The sequence below is a fragment of the Euprymna scolopes genome, chromosome 22 (genome assembly GCF_053919585.1).
Source record: "Euprymna scolopes isolate OS-2025 chromosome 22, ASM5391958v1, whole genome shotgun sequence".
Classification (NCBI taxonomy): domain Eukaryota; kingdom Metazoa; phylum Mollusca; class Cephalopoda; order Sepiida; family Sepiolidae; genus Euprymna; species Euprymna scolopes.
Genome location: NC_136503.1, coordinates 48,600,872 through 48,615,158, shown reverse-complemented (window position 1 = coordinate 48,615,158; position 14,287 = coordinate 48,600,872). Strand labels below are relative to the sequence as shown.

Genomic DNA, 14,287 nt, shown 5'->3' with positions numbered 1-14,287 from the left:
AATCTGTCTCGTAGGGTGATTCACTATGTTGATGAATAAAATTGAATTTTACTGGAAATTGTTAATTAGTTGTTGACGTATAATAATTTATTTTAATCTAAATATATTTTTAAGATTTATTTTATCTTATCAAAATATAGCTTTAACAATTATAATTTAATTTGAGAAATAATACAAAGCGTTGTAAAAGTACATTTTGTTGAGTGTTAGGTTTAAGAATAAGAGTTGTCTAAAAGAGAATTTCCTGATAATTAGAACCCTTGGAGATGAAAAAAAATTTAATGTCTATTGTAACTGGAAATACTGAATAAATTTTAAATTTCTGCAACATTTTTTTACACAGGTAAAAATGGCTCTGCGAACATCAGGTCATTTGTTGTTAGGGGTAGTTCGCATTTACTCACGTAAAGCAAAATATCTCCTTGCTGATTGTAATGAAGCCTTTGTGAAAATTAAGATGGCATTTCGTCCTGGTGTAGTGGATCTACCGGAAGAAAACAGAGAAGCATCAGTTGCTGCTATAACTTTGCAAGAGAATTTTCATGATTTTGACACCACCCTTGCAGATTTAAAGTAAGTAAATGAAATATACTTTCTTAATCTAAATTTGGTCAATATTAGTGTTGGGACGATTAATTGGAATCAGGAATAGAAAAAAATTGGAACTTTTGGAGGTATCGGAATTGGAAAAATTTGTGCCTATTTTCCAATATTGAAAAAAGATTTTTTTTTATAATAATTTTGTTAAAAAGAAAATCTGATAGCAATGATGAAATAATGAAAATCTATTGATGTTACTACTAAAATTTTTAGATCATATTCAATGAGTGTATTTTTACACTTAAGAAAATATATGCATATTTAACATGTGTTTTTACAGTAATTGTAAAAAAATAACTTTATTGTTAAATATTTAAAGATTTATATAGAATCTGGAATTTAGTACAGAATCGGGAATTTAGTACAAAATAAGAAATTGTATAAGAATCGAAAAATATTGGAGTCATCCCATCACTAGTAAATATTTCTTCTGTTGAAATTTTTATTCACTTTTTTATCCATAAATGCAATTGTTTCCATAATGTGAACTTTTCTTTACACCTTTTAATTGCATCATGGGCAACCCCCTTTCTCTGTAATTTAACCAGAAAGATTTTTAGCTGTAAAACAACTTTCTATCTTTTATTTATTTATTTTTTTTTTTTTTTAAATGAAACTGGATTTTCTGAATATGTTTAAAAATATAAGAAAATGGACCAAATTTAGTCATAAAGATGGAAATCATCCACCTTTTGCACCTTATAGTAAATGCATGAAATTATTCTTCATTTACATATTTAATTATTCATGTAAAATAGATTACTAGAAGACTTAAATAAAATATTGCAAAGTAGTTCAGTGTTTTTGTTTTCTACATTTAAAGTATTCAAAATTAACTGTTGATTAGAATTTGTACTTTTGATCTGAACTTGCTCATCCTCTAGTAAATAACAGTCCGTTTGAAATAAAACTTGTCTAAAGATTCAAACCCTGTTCTTTGGCTTAAATAGCATCATTAAAGCATTTTAACAGCCAACATTTTCATTCAACTGATAGAATCTCTCAAGGGATCAGGGAAATAAAAAAAGTGCGCCACACACACACACACACACAATTATTAGCAAAAAATACTTCCTCCAATCGCATATTTTTGTTAGTTTGAGAGTGTATTATAGTGAACAAACATAATATATTTACTCTCAAAGGAGGAGCTAATGACTGAGAGGATGGTATTGTAATGTATACTCTGTCCCACATTACCAGCTCTAAAAAAAGAGGAGGATGATAGCGTTACAACAGAATAGATAGTATACTAGGTCCTCTAAAACAGCATCATTGTAGCTCTAAGCAAAAGTTGCAAATAGAATTCTGCTTAGTATCTACTCCCCTTGCTTTTGTTCAAATTCATCTCACTTGATATATTATCCAATCAGCCATTGTCTCTTTGCATAGTAATTTAAGCATGGTGTTTTCCCAGAAACATAAGTTCCTTAGTATTTATGTTATCAGGTAGGATATGCCATATTATTTACATATGTTGCATTTATATATGGAATATATGTAAAACTGTTTAATTTTAAAACACATTTGGATGAGAAAGATGGAAATTATTTGCAAAAAAGAAAATTTTGAATATTCTTTTTTGAGTGAATGGTGTGTACCATTTGAACCAAACAAGAACCTTTTTTTTTTATCCTAACGTAGTCAGTTTTGTCCGGTTCAAAAGTTGCACCAGTACCATATAAATTTCTTGGATTTGGAAATCTTTTGCCACTTGCTTTTATATTTTCTTTGAATTGAAACTTAAGGATTGTAGTCAATCAAATGTTTCTTTATTTTATTATGTCCTTATTTTAAATATATTAAATAAATCTCCTTTTTCAGTGAAATCAATGTACAAGCCCAGTTTTCTGTTAACCAAAGCAGGCCTGAAGAAATTACAATGCGTGAAGATTATGGAAACATTACTTTAATTGGTGATGATGGTTTTGGTAAGTTTTTTTTTTCTCTCCCCAAACTTACAGATTTACATTACTTTTATTTCAATTTCGGCATTTACATTTACATTTTTGTCTTTCTCTTTTTCTTTTTAGGTGATGTTGGATTTGATGATCGTGAAATTCTCAGAGATGCTACTAATTTGGAAGAATCTTTATTCAAAAGTCCTGATATTACTAGTCCTCGAGCTCCAGAGGAAATAAAGAATATAGATGAAGAACCAGAAAAGAATTTGGATGTGGATATGACTGCTCCAGTTGCTACTGACTTAGATGATCCCAGTTTTATGGGTAATTTTTTTTCTTTTGTTTGTATTTTAAATGTTTAAAATGATTATTTTTCACTGTTAACTATTTTTGCTTTTATACAACCAATCTTTTCAGATGTTTTGTAGTTTAAGAATTTGAAATTTTGGAATATTTATATTATTATCCAATTTTAGACATTTTATCTAATGATTTTAATTCTCAGTATTGTATGCATACATTTCTTACCACTATTCATAGCTATGTCGATACTTTCAATTTGTATGAGATGAGAGAATTAGCAAAAATGCAGGATTGTGTATGCATGTTAATATTTCTATGTGTTTAAAATACCTTTTTAAAATCATTAAATTCAATAAATTTTATGACGAAATGACAGCTAAATAAAATTATATTTTTGCAAACAATATTCATTTCAATATTTTAGCTTTGCATTCTTGATGGAAATGATAATTGAAAGGTTTCGTAATCACTTTAGATTTTTCTATGACCTGCAAAAAAAGTTGTACTTTGCTGCTAAAAGAAACTATACAAGATAATTGAGAAAAAAAAATAGTGTAAATGTTAGAATGATAAAACGCAACGGAACTTCCTGTTTTTCCATAAAGGGCAGAGTTACCTCCGATGCTTTAAATGTCATGGGAGTTCTTGGTGTCTTCATGAGAGAGATGAGAGAGCGCCATTTTTATAGCAACAGCAGATTGAAAGACGAGACCAGGTGGAGACCTGTAGGACTAAAATTGAATTCTAAGGAATAGATTTGGAAGAACCCTTTCTTACAGCTAATAAATAATAAAAGGCCCATTGATAATGATAACATTAAGCAATAAAAGCGTCTTTTACAACCTTTCTGAATATTATGACAAACCAAAACAGATGTATTTAGCGGGTGTTATCTCCCTGAATTTGTATTATTGCTTATACCAATTTTTACACATTTATAAATGTATTTAAATAGTAATAAAGAAATAAAAGTGCAAAGAATTATCAATTATTCAAGAGATGAAAATTGTTTTGAACAATATTATACTAAGCTATCTAATGTTAACAATTAGATATTTTTAATTTATGTAATTTATTGAATAAAAGTACTGCTGTTTGGTTTATACATTTAGACAATTTGTCCAAATGCATAAGAAAATTGAACTTGATTTTAACCATTTTAACTTAATATTAAAATGAAAAACTACTTTAATTTAAAAGAAATGCCATTATAAATAATGTGAATTGTTATTTGTTTTAACTTAAGATTAGTTACTTTTTGGTAGTTTGGGCATGAAGGGGAGAAATTGGAGGGGATTGTTTGCTGGAATATAATCTGTTTTTTAAGGTAAGAAAAAATCCAGCTCCTTCTCAAAATGATAGGAGTAACAATTGCAAAAGTATTGCACATAAATTAGAAAGATGCAATAATGACACTTGGGGGGGGGGGGTCCTTTCTCCAGGATCCCATATAATACTGGGTATCCCTGCTAGTTATTAGCTGCTGCTCCCAGATCAGGCTGTCTGAAGATATATTGGCTTCCTAAGACGAAATGCACCTAACATTGATGTTTTTTGTTTTTCTATTCCTTTTTTTCCCAAATTTAATTATGCTTTACAAAAACAACAGCCCACCTTTTCCTTCTACTTCCCAACTGGTTTTCTAACTTAAAATGTACCAAATATTAATACCCTTTTTTCCCTCTCCTATTGCAAAACTCATGTTCTGCAGGGCAGGGAAAAGAAACAATAAAATTCATTACAAGACAACAAAGACTACAAACTAGTAATTGGAGATACAAAGAGCTTGAAAAATAAAAACTACAAAATAACTGGATGCAATATGAATAACCCAAAGAGGTTGATGTAATATGAAACAATGCTGACAAATAAATGCTTGAAGAACTTGAAACATAAAAACTTTACACGATTAATGGCCCTGTCAGTGGGGCTCCAGAAGTTCCTTAATGGGGCCACCTGTTGGCTGTAGGTGGTGACCCGTAATGCTCTAGAACGGGATCCTGGTGGCTGAGCACCTCACGACCTAGATCCAACTAGCCATGAGTCTGCAACACTCCACTTTGGCACTTACTTCGGCTAGACGGGTGGTCAGAGAGACCCAACCCAATCAATCGGCTAGTCATGACAAGCCCTAATAGCAGTAAACTTTTACAAAAATTGAGAATTACAAATGCATCACACATATATACACACGCTAATATTAGGTGATGGCAAGGGCCAATAGTGAAACCAGATGCTACAGACAACAAACCCCTTTATTGTACCTTGCCGAGGCCAAGGAAATTAGGAAATTGTCACAAGCATTTACACTCACTGTTTGAGTATATCATCCTTTATATCTCTGACATGCTTGGGTGAATAGGTTTCCCCCAACCATCTCCCACTATAGGACTCCGAGGAGGGTGGGAGAGCAAGGATGATGAATCAACATAAAAATTTGTATGGTTTTAATAATAATTATAATAATAATAAAAAAGACCCCATTCTGAATCTAACACAGACAGTTATGAAGAAGAAAACACAAACTCTGATACTAACTTTCCAAGATTCTATGTTATAGAATCAATGAGACAAAAACCAATATCCAAACTGTCGCCCTTCCTGATAGAAAAGGTACTACCAAACTTTATTAAACCAAAAATGTTGAAAAAAAAAAAATAATAATAAAATGGCAATCTATTGATCGAAATAGACCAAAGTAACAAACTTTTAAAAAATGCCACATTTCCATGATAAAAAGTAACCCCTCATAAGAGATTAAATCACTCTAAAGGCATAATTAGAAGCAGAAAACTATCTCTAACTACACCAGAAGAAATACTAAACGAATTAAATAACCAAAGAGTCATAGAATCTCAAAGAATTTCTATTCAAAAAAAAAGAAAGAAAGAATACTAATACGTATATTCTTCATTCAATACACCAAAAATCCCAATAGGCTACGATATAGAATCGAAATTCGATATTTATATACAATATAGAATCAAAATTCAAACACCAAAATTTATATAAAATATAGAATCAAAATTTGAGCACCAAAAGGACACATGCAGAGGCAGTCCCACATGTGCTAGACATGGTTCAAAAGACCAAAACCATAATACAGAAATTTGTTCTGGAGAAACTAAATGCCCCAACTGTTCAGGAGAACATCCAGCCTTTTCCAAATCTTGTGAAAAATGGAAAAAAGAAATATTAATAAAATGTTAGAGAAATATCTCCTTTGCAGAAGCGAAAAAAAATTAGTTGAAATCTACATTTAAAAAGAATCGACCATATGCAAAAACGGTTGAAAAGACCAAACCAAATAACCCCAACAACTCGACAAATATAAAGAACTTATAGATAAGCTAATTCATTTAGAACCTTATAAACTATTGAACTTTCAAAAATCCATAGATAACTCACACTCAAAATATGGAAAAAACTAAAGAAAAGAATGGAATCCATAAAATATCAATGTTATCACAAACCCAATTTTCCCCTCTGAGAACAAACTTCTCAAAAGTCTAAAATCTATGCTACAAAATCTAATCAAGAATCCAGGGTTTCACCCAAGGAAACAGAAAATACAAAGCTAAGTACATATGAATCAGATACTGGCGCAACAAACCAAAATTCACAAATAAATCCTCAAATCCATCATTCTAACAGTTACCAAGTGTTAAAAAAGGAAGACCCAGAAGAACAACCTTATCTCAATGAAGTGAACTCCTCAAATTATTACAACTCTAAATCAAAAACTACTAATAAATGCAAGAATAAAGAAGCAACCAAAATACGTTCTAAGCAAACTAAAACAATAAATGGAAAAACTTCTAAAAAAAAATAAAATAAACCCATCCAAAAATAAACCGTGATCTCCATCAGCCTCTGGAAGCAGAGATAAATCTAACTCCAAAACAAGACCAATCAAATCGAAAAAATAAACTGAAGAACCAAGCAAATATAAAGAAAATAAACCCAAACCACACAAATCACAATAAATTTGACAAATAAAAGAGCAAACCAATGGAATATTGGATATAAAAACCAACAAAAACCAGACATATATATAGAAAAAGCAAAATAAAAAACCTATTCATACAAAACCTCACAAAAAAAACACAACAAAACAACATTCCTACAATGGAACTGTAGAGGACTTGGACCTAACTATGAAGAAATATCAGAAATCATGAACAAACAAAACCCCTCAGTAATGTATCTACAAGAAACACTACTTAAAAATGATATACATTACCAATTCCTAAAGCAAATATCAGAATCATCTTTAAAAGTACTACTTGACATATACAATACAATATGGAATACGGGAGAAATACCAGAATTCTGTTTAAATCAACTATTATACCAATTGTTAAACCAAATAAAGATCCATCTTCTAACCCAACTATACAGGTCTTTAGCCCTAACCAGCTGCCTTTCCCAAAACTAAAGAATGATAAACAACCAGTTAATGTGGTGCCTGGAGAAAAACAACCTATCAAAATACCAATGGATACAGGCAGAAACAAAGTACAAATGATCAGATAGTACGACTTAAATTCTTCATTCCATTTGTTCCAGATGATTTTGTACGTGAACAGAATGTGGTGGCAGTATTTTTTTTACCTCCAAAAGACAAATGATACAGCATGAAGATATGGGATTTTAATACAGACATGATATGGGAATAAGGGGAAATATGGCAATGTTCATACGTTACTTATCACAGATATTAAAAAGTGCTATAGGGAAATACACTCTCAGACGAAGATGAATAAAAAGCAGGAGTATCATAAGGAAGGGAACTATGCATCACTTTATTGCTAATAAAAATGACAGCATTTGAAAAATCACTGTTTTTATACACGATTTTTCAATTGCCTATTCTGCACCAAACATGCCAACAAAAGAAAGATATAACATTGTCCAAACAACTGGGCCGACAAAAATGAATTCAAGCTAGCCAAAACAAAAATGTATCAATTTATGTTAAAAAAAAAAAAAAATATCATTTCGACCCACAACTTTAAATAAAAGTAGACCCGATTCCATGCAAAATTTCTAGATGTCACACTTGACAAAAAACTTAACTGTAACACACATATCAATAATTTAAAGTAAAAATGCTTTAAAAAAAAAAAAAAAAAAATTTAAATCTTGAAAGTAATATAAAAAACAGACTGGGGAGCTGACCAGGACAAAATGTTAAAAATATATCATGTACATATTAGATCAAAATTAGACTATGGGTGCATATAACTCTACCTGTAAATCCTATCTCAAAAAATTAACAATTATACAAAACCAAGGATTAAGACTTAGTCTGGGAGCATACTGACCATCACCCATGGAAAGTCTATGCATAGAAGCCAGCGAACCCCCTCTACATTTAAGATGGCAGAAATTAACAATATAATACACAATAAAGCTACCAAGTTATCCAAACAATCTAACACATGAGAAAACCTTTAACCTGCAATATACAAACTTGTACACTAACAAACCAAAGAACATACTCTCAGATTAATGAAAACCCTAATAACATAGTCACACACACATTAAGTAACAGACCTCTATAGACGTTGAAAATTCAAGCACTGGTCTAACTCTTGCTAAACACAAGAAAAATAATATAAACAGTCTAATAAATAGGAGCCACTTTGGCAATACAAAGAGCTATACACGGTTGGAGCTAAAAGAACAAAAGGAAAAAATGTGTGTACAGATGGACGTAATCATCTCCAAATTAGACTCCTCCATCGATGCATCAATATACACAGCGGAATTACAGGCAATCAAAATGGTGCTTTTACTAATAAAAAACAACAATAGGGAAAAGATACACTGATTCTTTGTCATGCATCTTAGCTCTAAGAAAAGTTGAACACCCTACATAATAGACATAATGAATGAATACAATAAAATGAATGAAAAAACTGATAAAACCTTGAAAACAACCAAAAGTTTAAGGACACAACTTTGATAATAATTTAAAATTTGTGCAACCCAAAAGTTAATTTATAAAAAAATCAAAAACTTTTTCAATTTAATAAATGATGTGGCATTAAATGGACCGCAGTGGTTGATATGCCATAAAACAACCAACTTACCAACCCTACTAGTTAGTAATAATCTGATGCTAATTGTGCATAACACTCTGCAAATGGATTTTACAATGTGCATTTAATTAAAAATAAGTATTATATCCTTTTGTTTACAGATGCACCATGTGATGATGATGATGACGGTGATAATGATGATTTTGGTGGTGAAATTGGTCAGGAATTTCTTGGTAAGTAACATCTTTTTCTTTATTTGATCAAAATTTCCATTTTTTATAAGCAATTAGTTATCTTTATATTAGGCAAATATTAAATATAAGTCGACTTTTACATGTTGGACCTAAATAGCAAATGGATTTGATGCATCAATATTTAATTCTGATTATCCAGTTGTTTATCAATTAGTCTCTATTTGCTAGTGAAATTCCAACTGGTTTCATTTATTACTTACTAAATCCGGTCCAGCGTTTCCTTTGCTAACATACAGATCAATATGTACAGCGATAAATTGTTTGTTACAATTAGCGCAAAAAGCCTCTGTTGTCATCTGCCTTGTTATCAGCTGGACTAGTAAACTTACATAGAATGAGGCTGAATTTCATTAATGATGCACTTATATCAAGATTGATGTCTACTTATTCTAATCTTCCAATCAAAGAATCTCTTTGTTTTGCTAAATTGGTAATCTCATCAGTCATCCATCTATGTTCGTTATTAATTTTCAAAATGGAGTGATAACTGTATTTTGAAATAAGTGCAATTTTATCTCTTAACAACACAACCGTTTGCTTTCCTTTTTATTAACATGGCATAAACAACTGAAGTCATCTCCCCCCTCCCTAAAATTTAATAGAAAGGGGGGGGTATTCACGATAACAACATTGAATGTTTTAAATGTTTTGCGTGTGTGCGCATGCACGCACACTTTTTCTTCACATAATGATTTTATTAAAAACCAAATACTTAACTTTAGGCCAAAATAATGTACTTTAAAAAATATTTTCCTTTGTTATTACATTGAAGAACAAAATTCAGGAGATTTTGATATTATTTAAATTAAAAAAACTGCACCATGAGGTTTTTAATGGATGTTTTGTCAAAGAACAAAAGTATGTAATAGACTTTTTTAGTGTTGAATTCCACAGCTCTCATTTACAATGATCCAAAGAAAATCTTAATCATTTTAGTTTTCTTCAAAATTGTTATTTGCCAGCTATGACAATATATTTGAGCTTGCTCTAATAAATTGTCTCTGTAATCACAAAATCTAAAGTTTTAGTTTTTAATTATTGTATTAAATTTATGCATTTTTTTTTATTGAGCATTTTATTTACTATTTTTGTCTGTCTTAATCTGTTATTTGAATTAAACATCAAATGTAGACATAACAAATAAGAATTACATTCAAATAAATAGATGATAATTTTAAAATTTTGCTTTTAAAGAGAAAATTTATGTATTTATATATTTTTCTCTTAGAAAATTTTATTGCAATAAAATAAATGAAAAAGTAAATATTAAAAAGAATTAAAGTTTATTTACAATTGATAACCAAAACAAGACGTGAATTAATTTACTTTATAGGTTTATTCAAAGTATTGTTTTTGTTTTGTACAGATGACACATTTATGGAACCAGGTGGCCTGTTTGAAGATGCACCTGTGGCTGATGTTAATATGGAACCAGAAGAACCTGTCACAGAAACTCAAAAAACAGAAGGTATGAAGTTAATTTACTTTTTTTTATTAAATTGGTATAAAAGTTCTTGTTGACGAATGATTAATATTTTTCAAGTTTAATTCATTATTTTCCAACAGTAGGACATTATATAATCACCTGTTTTCAGTGGCATCTGTTAGTCTGGACGATTGCCAGATAACCGTCCATTAGTTTTTCCTGAAATTTTGTCACAAATTGTATTTCATTAAGTAGATGTGCACAGTAAAAAAAAAAAAAAAAATTTTTGCAAAAATTCCTGTTGCGTTCCCAGGATCTCAAAAATGGGCAAAAAATGACACATTTTGCTCCACATAACTTTTGATCCATCCATTAGATTTTTCTGAAACTTGGCCAAAATATGGAGCCCATTGTTTTTTAATATAAATCCAGTATGGGTGACCCTGGCAAAATTCTGGTTCGCGTCCCCGGTGGAATTTTAGTACTAAAAATGCTCTTTTTGTAGCTTTTTTCATATTTCTGAACAAAAACTTGATATGTTTGACTGTATAGTGGTTTTTCATTCACAGTGGTCAACTCAAATATACATGTGTTAAGGTCTGAAACTGTACTGTTATCCATTTACACTATGATTCGGCGTCCCCAGGGGCTCAAAAGAGGTCAAAAATGACACTTTTTACCCCATAGCGTTTGATCCATCCATTAGATTTTCCTGAAACTTGGGCAAAATGTGGAGGCCATTGTTCTTATAAATTCAGTATGGATGACCCTGGCAAAATTTTTGTTCATATCCCTCTGGGAGTTTTAGGGCTTTAAAAAAATGCCTTCTTGAAGCTCTTTTTTCATATTGCTCAAAAACTTGATATGTATCTCTATATAGTAGTTTTCCATGGTGCTGAATTCAAATATACATGTATTAAGGCATGAAACTGCACCGTTTGTCCATTTTCACTGGGATTTGGCGTTACCAGGAGCTCAAAAGGGGGTTACAAATGTCCCAAAATTGCAAAAAAAAAAAATTACACTTTTTACCTCTTAACTTTTGCTAAACCCATTAGATTTTTCTGAAAATTGGCGAAAATGTGAAGACAGCGTAGGTCCTTCACACTTCTCACGTTCATCATTTCTCCACTATTTTTTGTGGCATCATCTCACATGCAGCACCAGAGGAGGACCACACACGCGGCTTGTTGAGTTTCTGTTTAAAGTTGTAATAGTGTGTTCAGACAAAAATGGACAAGAAAAAAAGAAGTATAAATGCTACAATAACCACTTGTTGCAAGTTTTATGATTATCTGATGTGATACTATTGTGTGAAGTATATCAGCAAAAGAAATATCGTTATGAGAGTTTGTGTTACACTCTTTTTGTCAAATAAGTATTCATTTTATGTTTACAAATGCACTAGCAACCTGCATTTTTTCATCTATTCCTTTTCAAATCCAATGTTAACAAATTCTTGTTGATCCATCCTCTTAAATCTAATATGAACTTGTTTCAATCATTGTTACAAATAACATTGTTTTACTGTCATCATTCGGACAGACATGTTAATCCTTATCCTCGAGTGAACTTTGGTCTTTGATAAATATTGACTCCTTGTTCATAAAAAAAATCGTAATTTTGAGATAACTAACTCAACCAATCATTGAATATAGATTTACTGGAGATAAAATATAAAACAACTTGTGTTAGATTCAGGACAGTTGATATACAAAAATAAGTTTTATTTTTAATAATTGCAATCATATAAAATGGCACTTTATTTTTCTGGATCAAGGGAGTTAACTCATATTTATAATTTAAAAAAAAAGAAAAAAAGATTACTGAGCAGACCAAGCTTGGAGTTTGGTGGTGTTTGGGAGCCTCTAATTGAAGAGGAAACAGACATTGTGTACCCTTAGGGTGTCAGTGATTTTTTTTTGGGGGGGGGGGTCGATCTTTGGTAGAGTGGGCCTCCCCTTTGTCAACCATTTTTTTTTATTTTTCAAAAATTTGAAACAACAATAAAATGGAGAATAACTCAGGGATGTCTATGGAGCCCTTTTTCTCTTTTCTTTTCCAAACAACAACTAAAATGGCTGGAGATGGTTGAAGGACAATCCAACAGAGACATTGCATGAATAACACTAATGAGAACAATAATTCGATCAATAGAAGTAATATAAAAAAGCATTTGCTATTTATGTTGCAATCGAACAACTTATCCTGCATTTCTTCTACAAGTCACTTGTTCTCTCTTATAACTGGATGATGGTTATTTTGCTTTATGGTCAATTGTTTTAACATTTTAAACTCCATTTCAAATCAAAATAAAATCTACAATTTAGTTGAAAAGTAACATTTTGTTTAGGTAATGATGCTATGAATTTATTTTATCAGAACCAAAAACAACAGAAGAACCAACCACTGATTCCACTACCGCTGTTGCTACTGCTTCTGAGACGGCACCAATCACAGAACCAGAAACTTCTGCAGTTGAAACTACTACAGATGTTAATGAAACAACAGGCACTTCAGGTGAACAAACGACGTTGGTTCACAATGAAGATGAGGCTTTTGCTCTTGAGCCTTTAGATGTCACGAATATACCAGGTCAGTTTAGTAGGTATTAATTAAGCTTATTTTGAATGTTGTCCTTGTCAATTAGATGTAGTTTGTGTGAAGTGTTTTACAGTGAGTTTTTGTTCATGTGTTGGAATAACGTGAAGGTAAATTCTTTTATTATTTTATCTTTAGAAATTTGCCAATAAAATATAAGATATTTCTAATATAGTTTTTTTTCTCTTTACAATGACTATGCTGTACTATTGCTACATAAATGCTGTTTTATTAATGTTTAACTTTTGTATACATCATTCTATTTTCCATCTGAAGATTTCATGTCAACAAAAGTTTTTTTTTTTTTTTTTTTTTTTTTTTTTTTTTCAGAATGTGTAAAAGCCTTTTTGCTTTGTTTGAAAATAATTATTTCTTGATAATTCAATTATTTTTACAAATCTATTTAGTGAAATTTGTTCCAACATAATGTCTCTTAATAAAAAGGTATTTTTCATTAATGCTCTCAATAATCAAATTACTACATTTATGATTGCACCCTATAAAAGGTTGTCTTGCATGATTGTATTGTCTTGTGACTGTCTATTTGTCAATTGTGTTGAGTCCCTCAAACCTACCTTTAATTGTGCCCATGGAATTTAGTTAAAAATTAAATTTCTTCTGAAAACTTATTTTAATGAAGTTGAGATTGATTTTGAAAATTAAACTTCCTAAGCCAGTACAATACATATCTGTCTTTCAGTAATATACCTATATATTTCCTATCTACATGTGAGCATTATGATCCTATTATGGAATAGGGTGGCGTTAATTTGGTGACAATGATTAGCTAATGATATAATTCACAAAGCTGTTTTAATTGTTGAATCCCTGTTAGGGTTAGCTGATAAAACACTTTTGGTAAATTTACCATTTTCTTAAAATCGAACAAATATGTACAGGTCAAAGCAAAAACATATTGTGGGTCAAGCGACTCTAGTTAAAGAGGTTTAAGAAATGCTGGAACTAATAGAGACAAACAATCATCTCTATTTCTGGAAAGTGAATTGATTTTTTTCCCCTCCTCTCTCTCTCTCTCTCTCTCTCTCTCTCTCTCTCCTCCAAGTGTCTAATATTGAAGGCAAAGAATGAATTTGTTCACTAACTGTCTAACTAACTTAGCTAATGTTATTATAGTCTTATAAAATCACCCGT

General features: G+C 30.7%; 1 protein-coding gene across 4 annotated transcripts in view; it reads left to right on the top strand.

Annotated features, from left to right (window-relative positions):
- The window catches only part of LOC145243429 (double-strand-break repair protein rad21 homolog A-like), a 73,473-nt gene that overhangs the window by 53,739 nt on the left and 5,447 nt on the right, over positions 1-14,287 (top strand). For 2 of the 4 annotated variants that reach the window (XM_080106316.1, XM_080106317.1), the window contains exons 3-8: positions 344-573; positions 2,425-2,531; positions 2,634-2,828; positions 9,016-9,087; positions 10,475-10,576; positions 12,917-13,129. In XM_080106316.1, the coding sequence (XP_079962442.1) occupies positions 344-573; positions 2,425-2,531; positions 2,634-2,828; positions 9,016-9,087; positions 10,475-10,576; positions 12,917-13,129 (919 nt within the window). Of the gene's footprint in view, positions 1-343; positions 574-2,424; positions 2,532-2,633; positions 2,829-9,015; positions 9,088-10,474; positions 10,577-12,916; positions 13,139-14,287 lie in introns of all 4 variants that reach the window. The other 2 variants (XM_080106314.1, XM_080106315.1) reach the window with 1 other exon arrangement.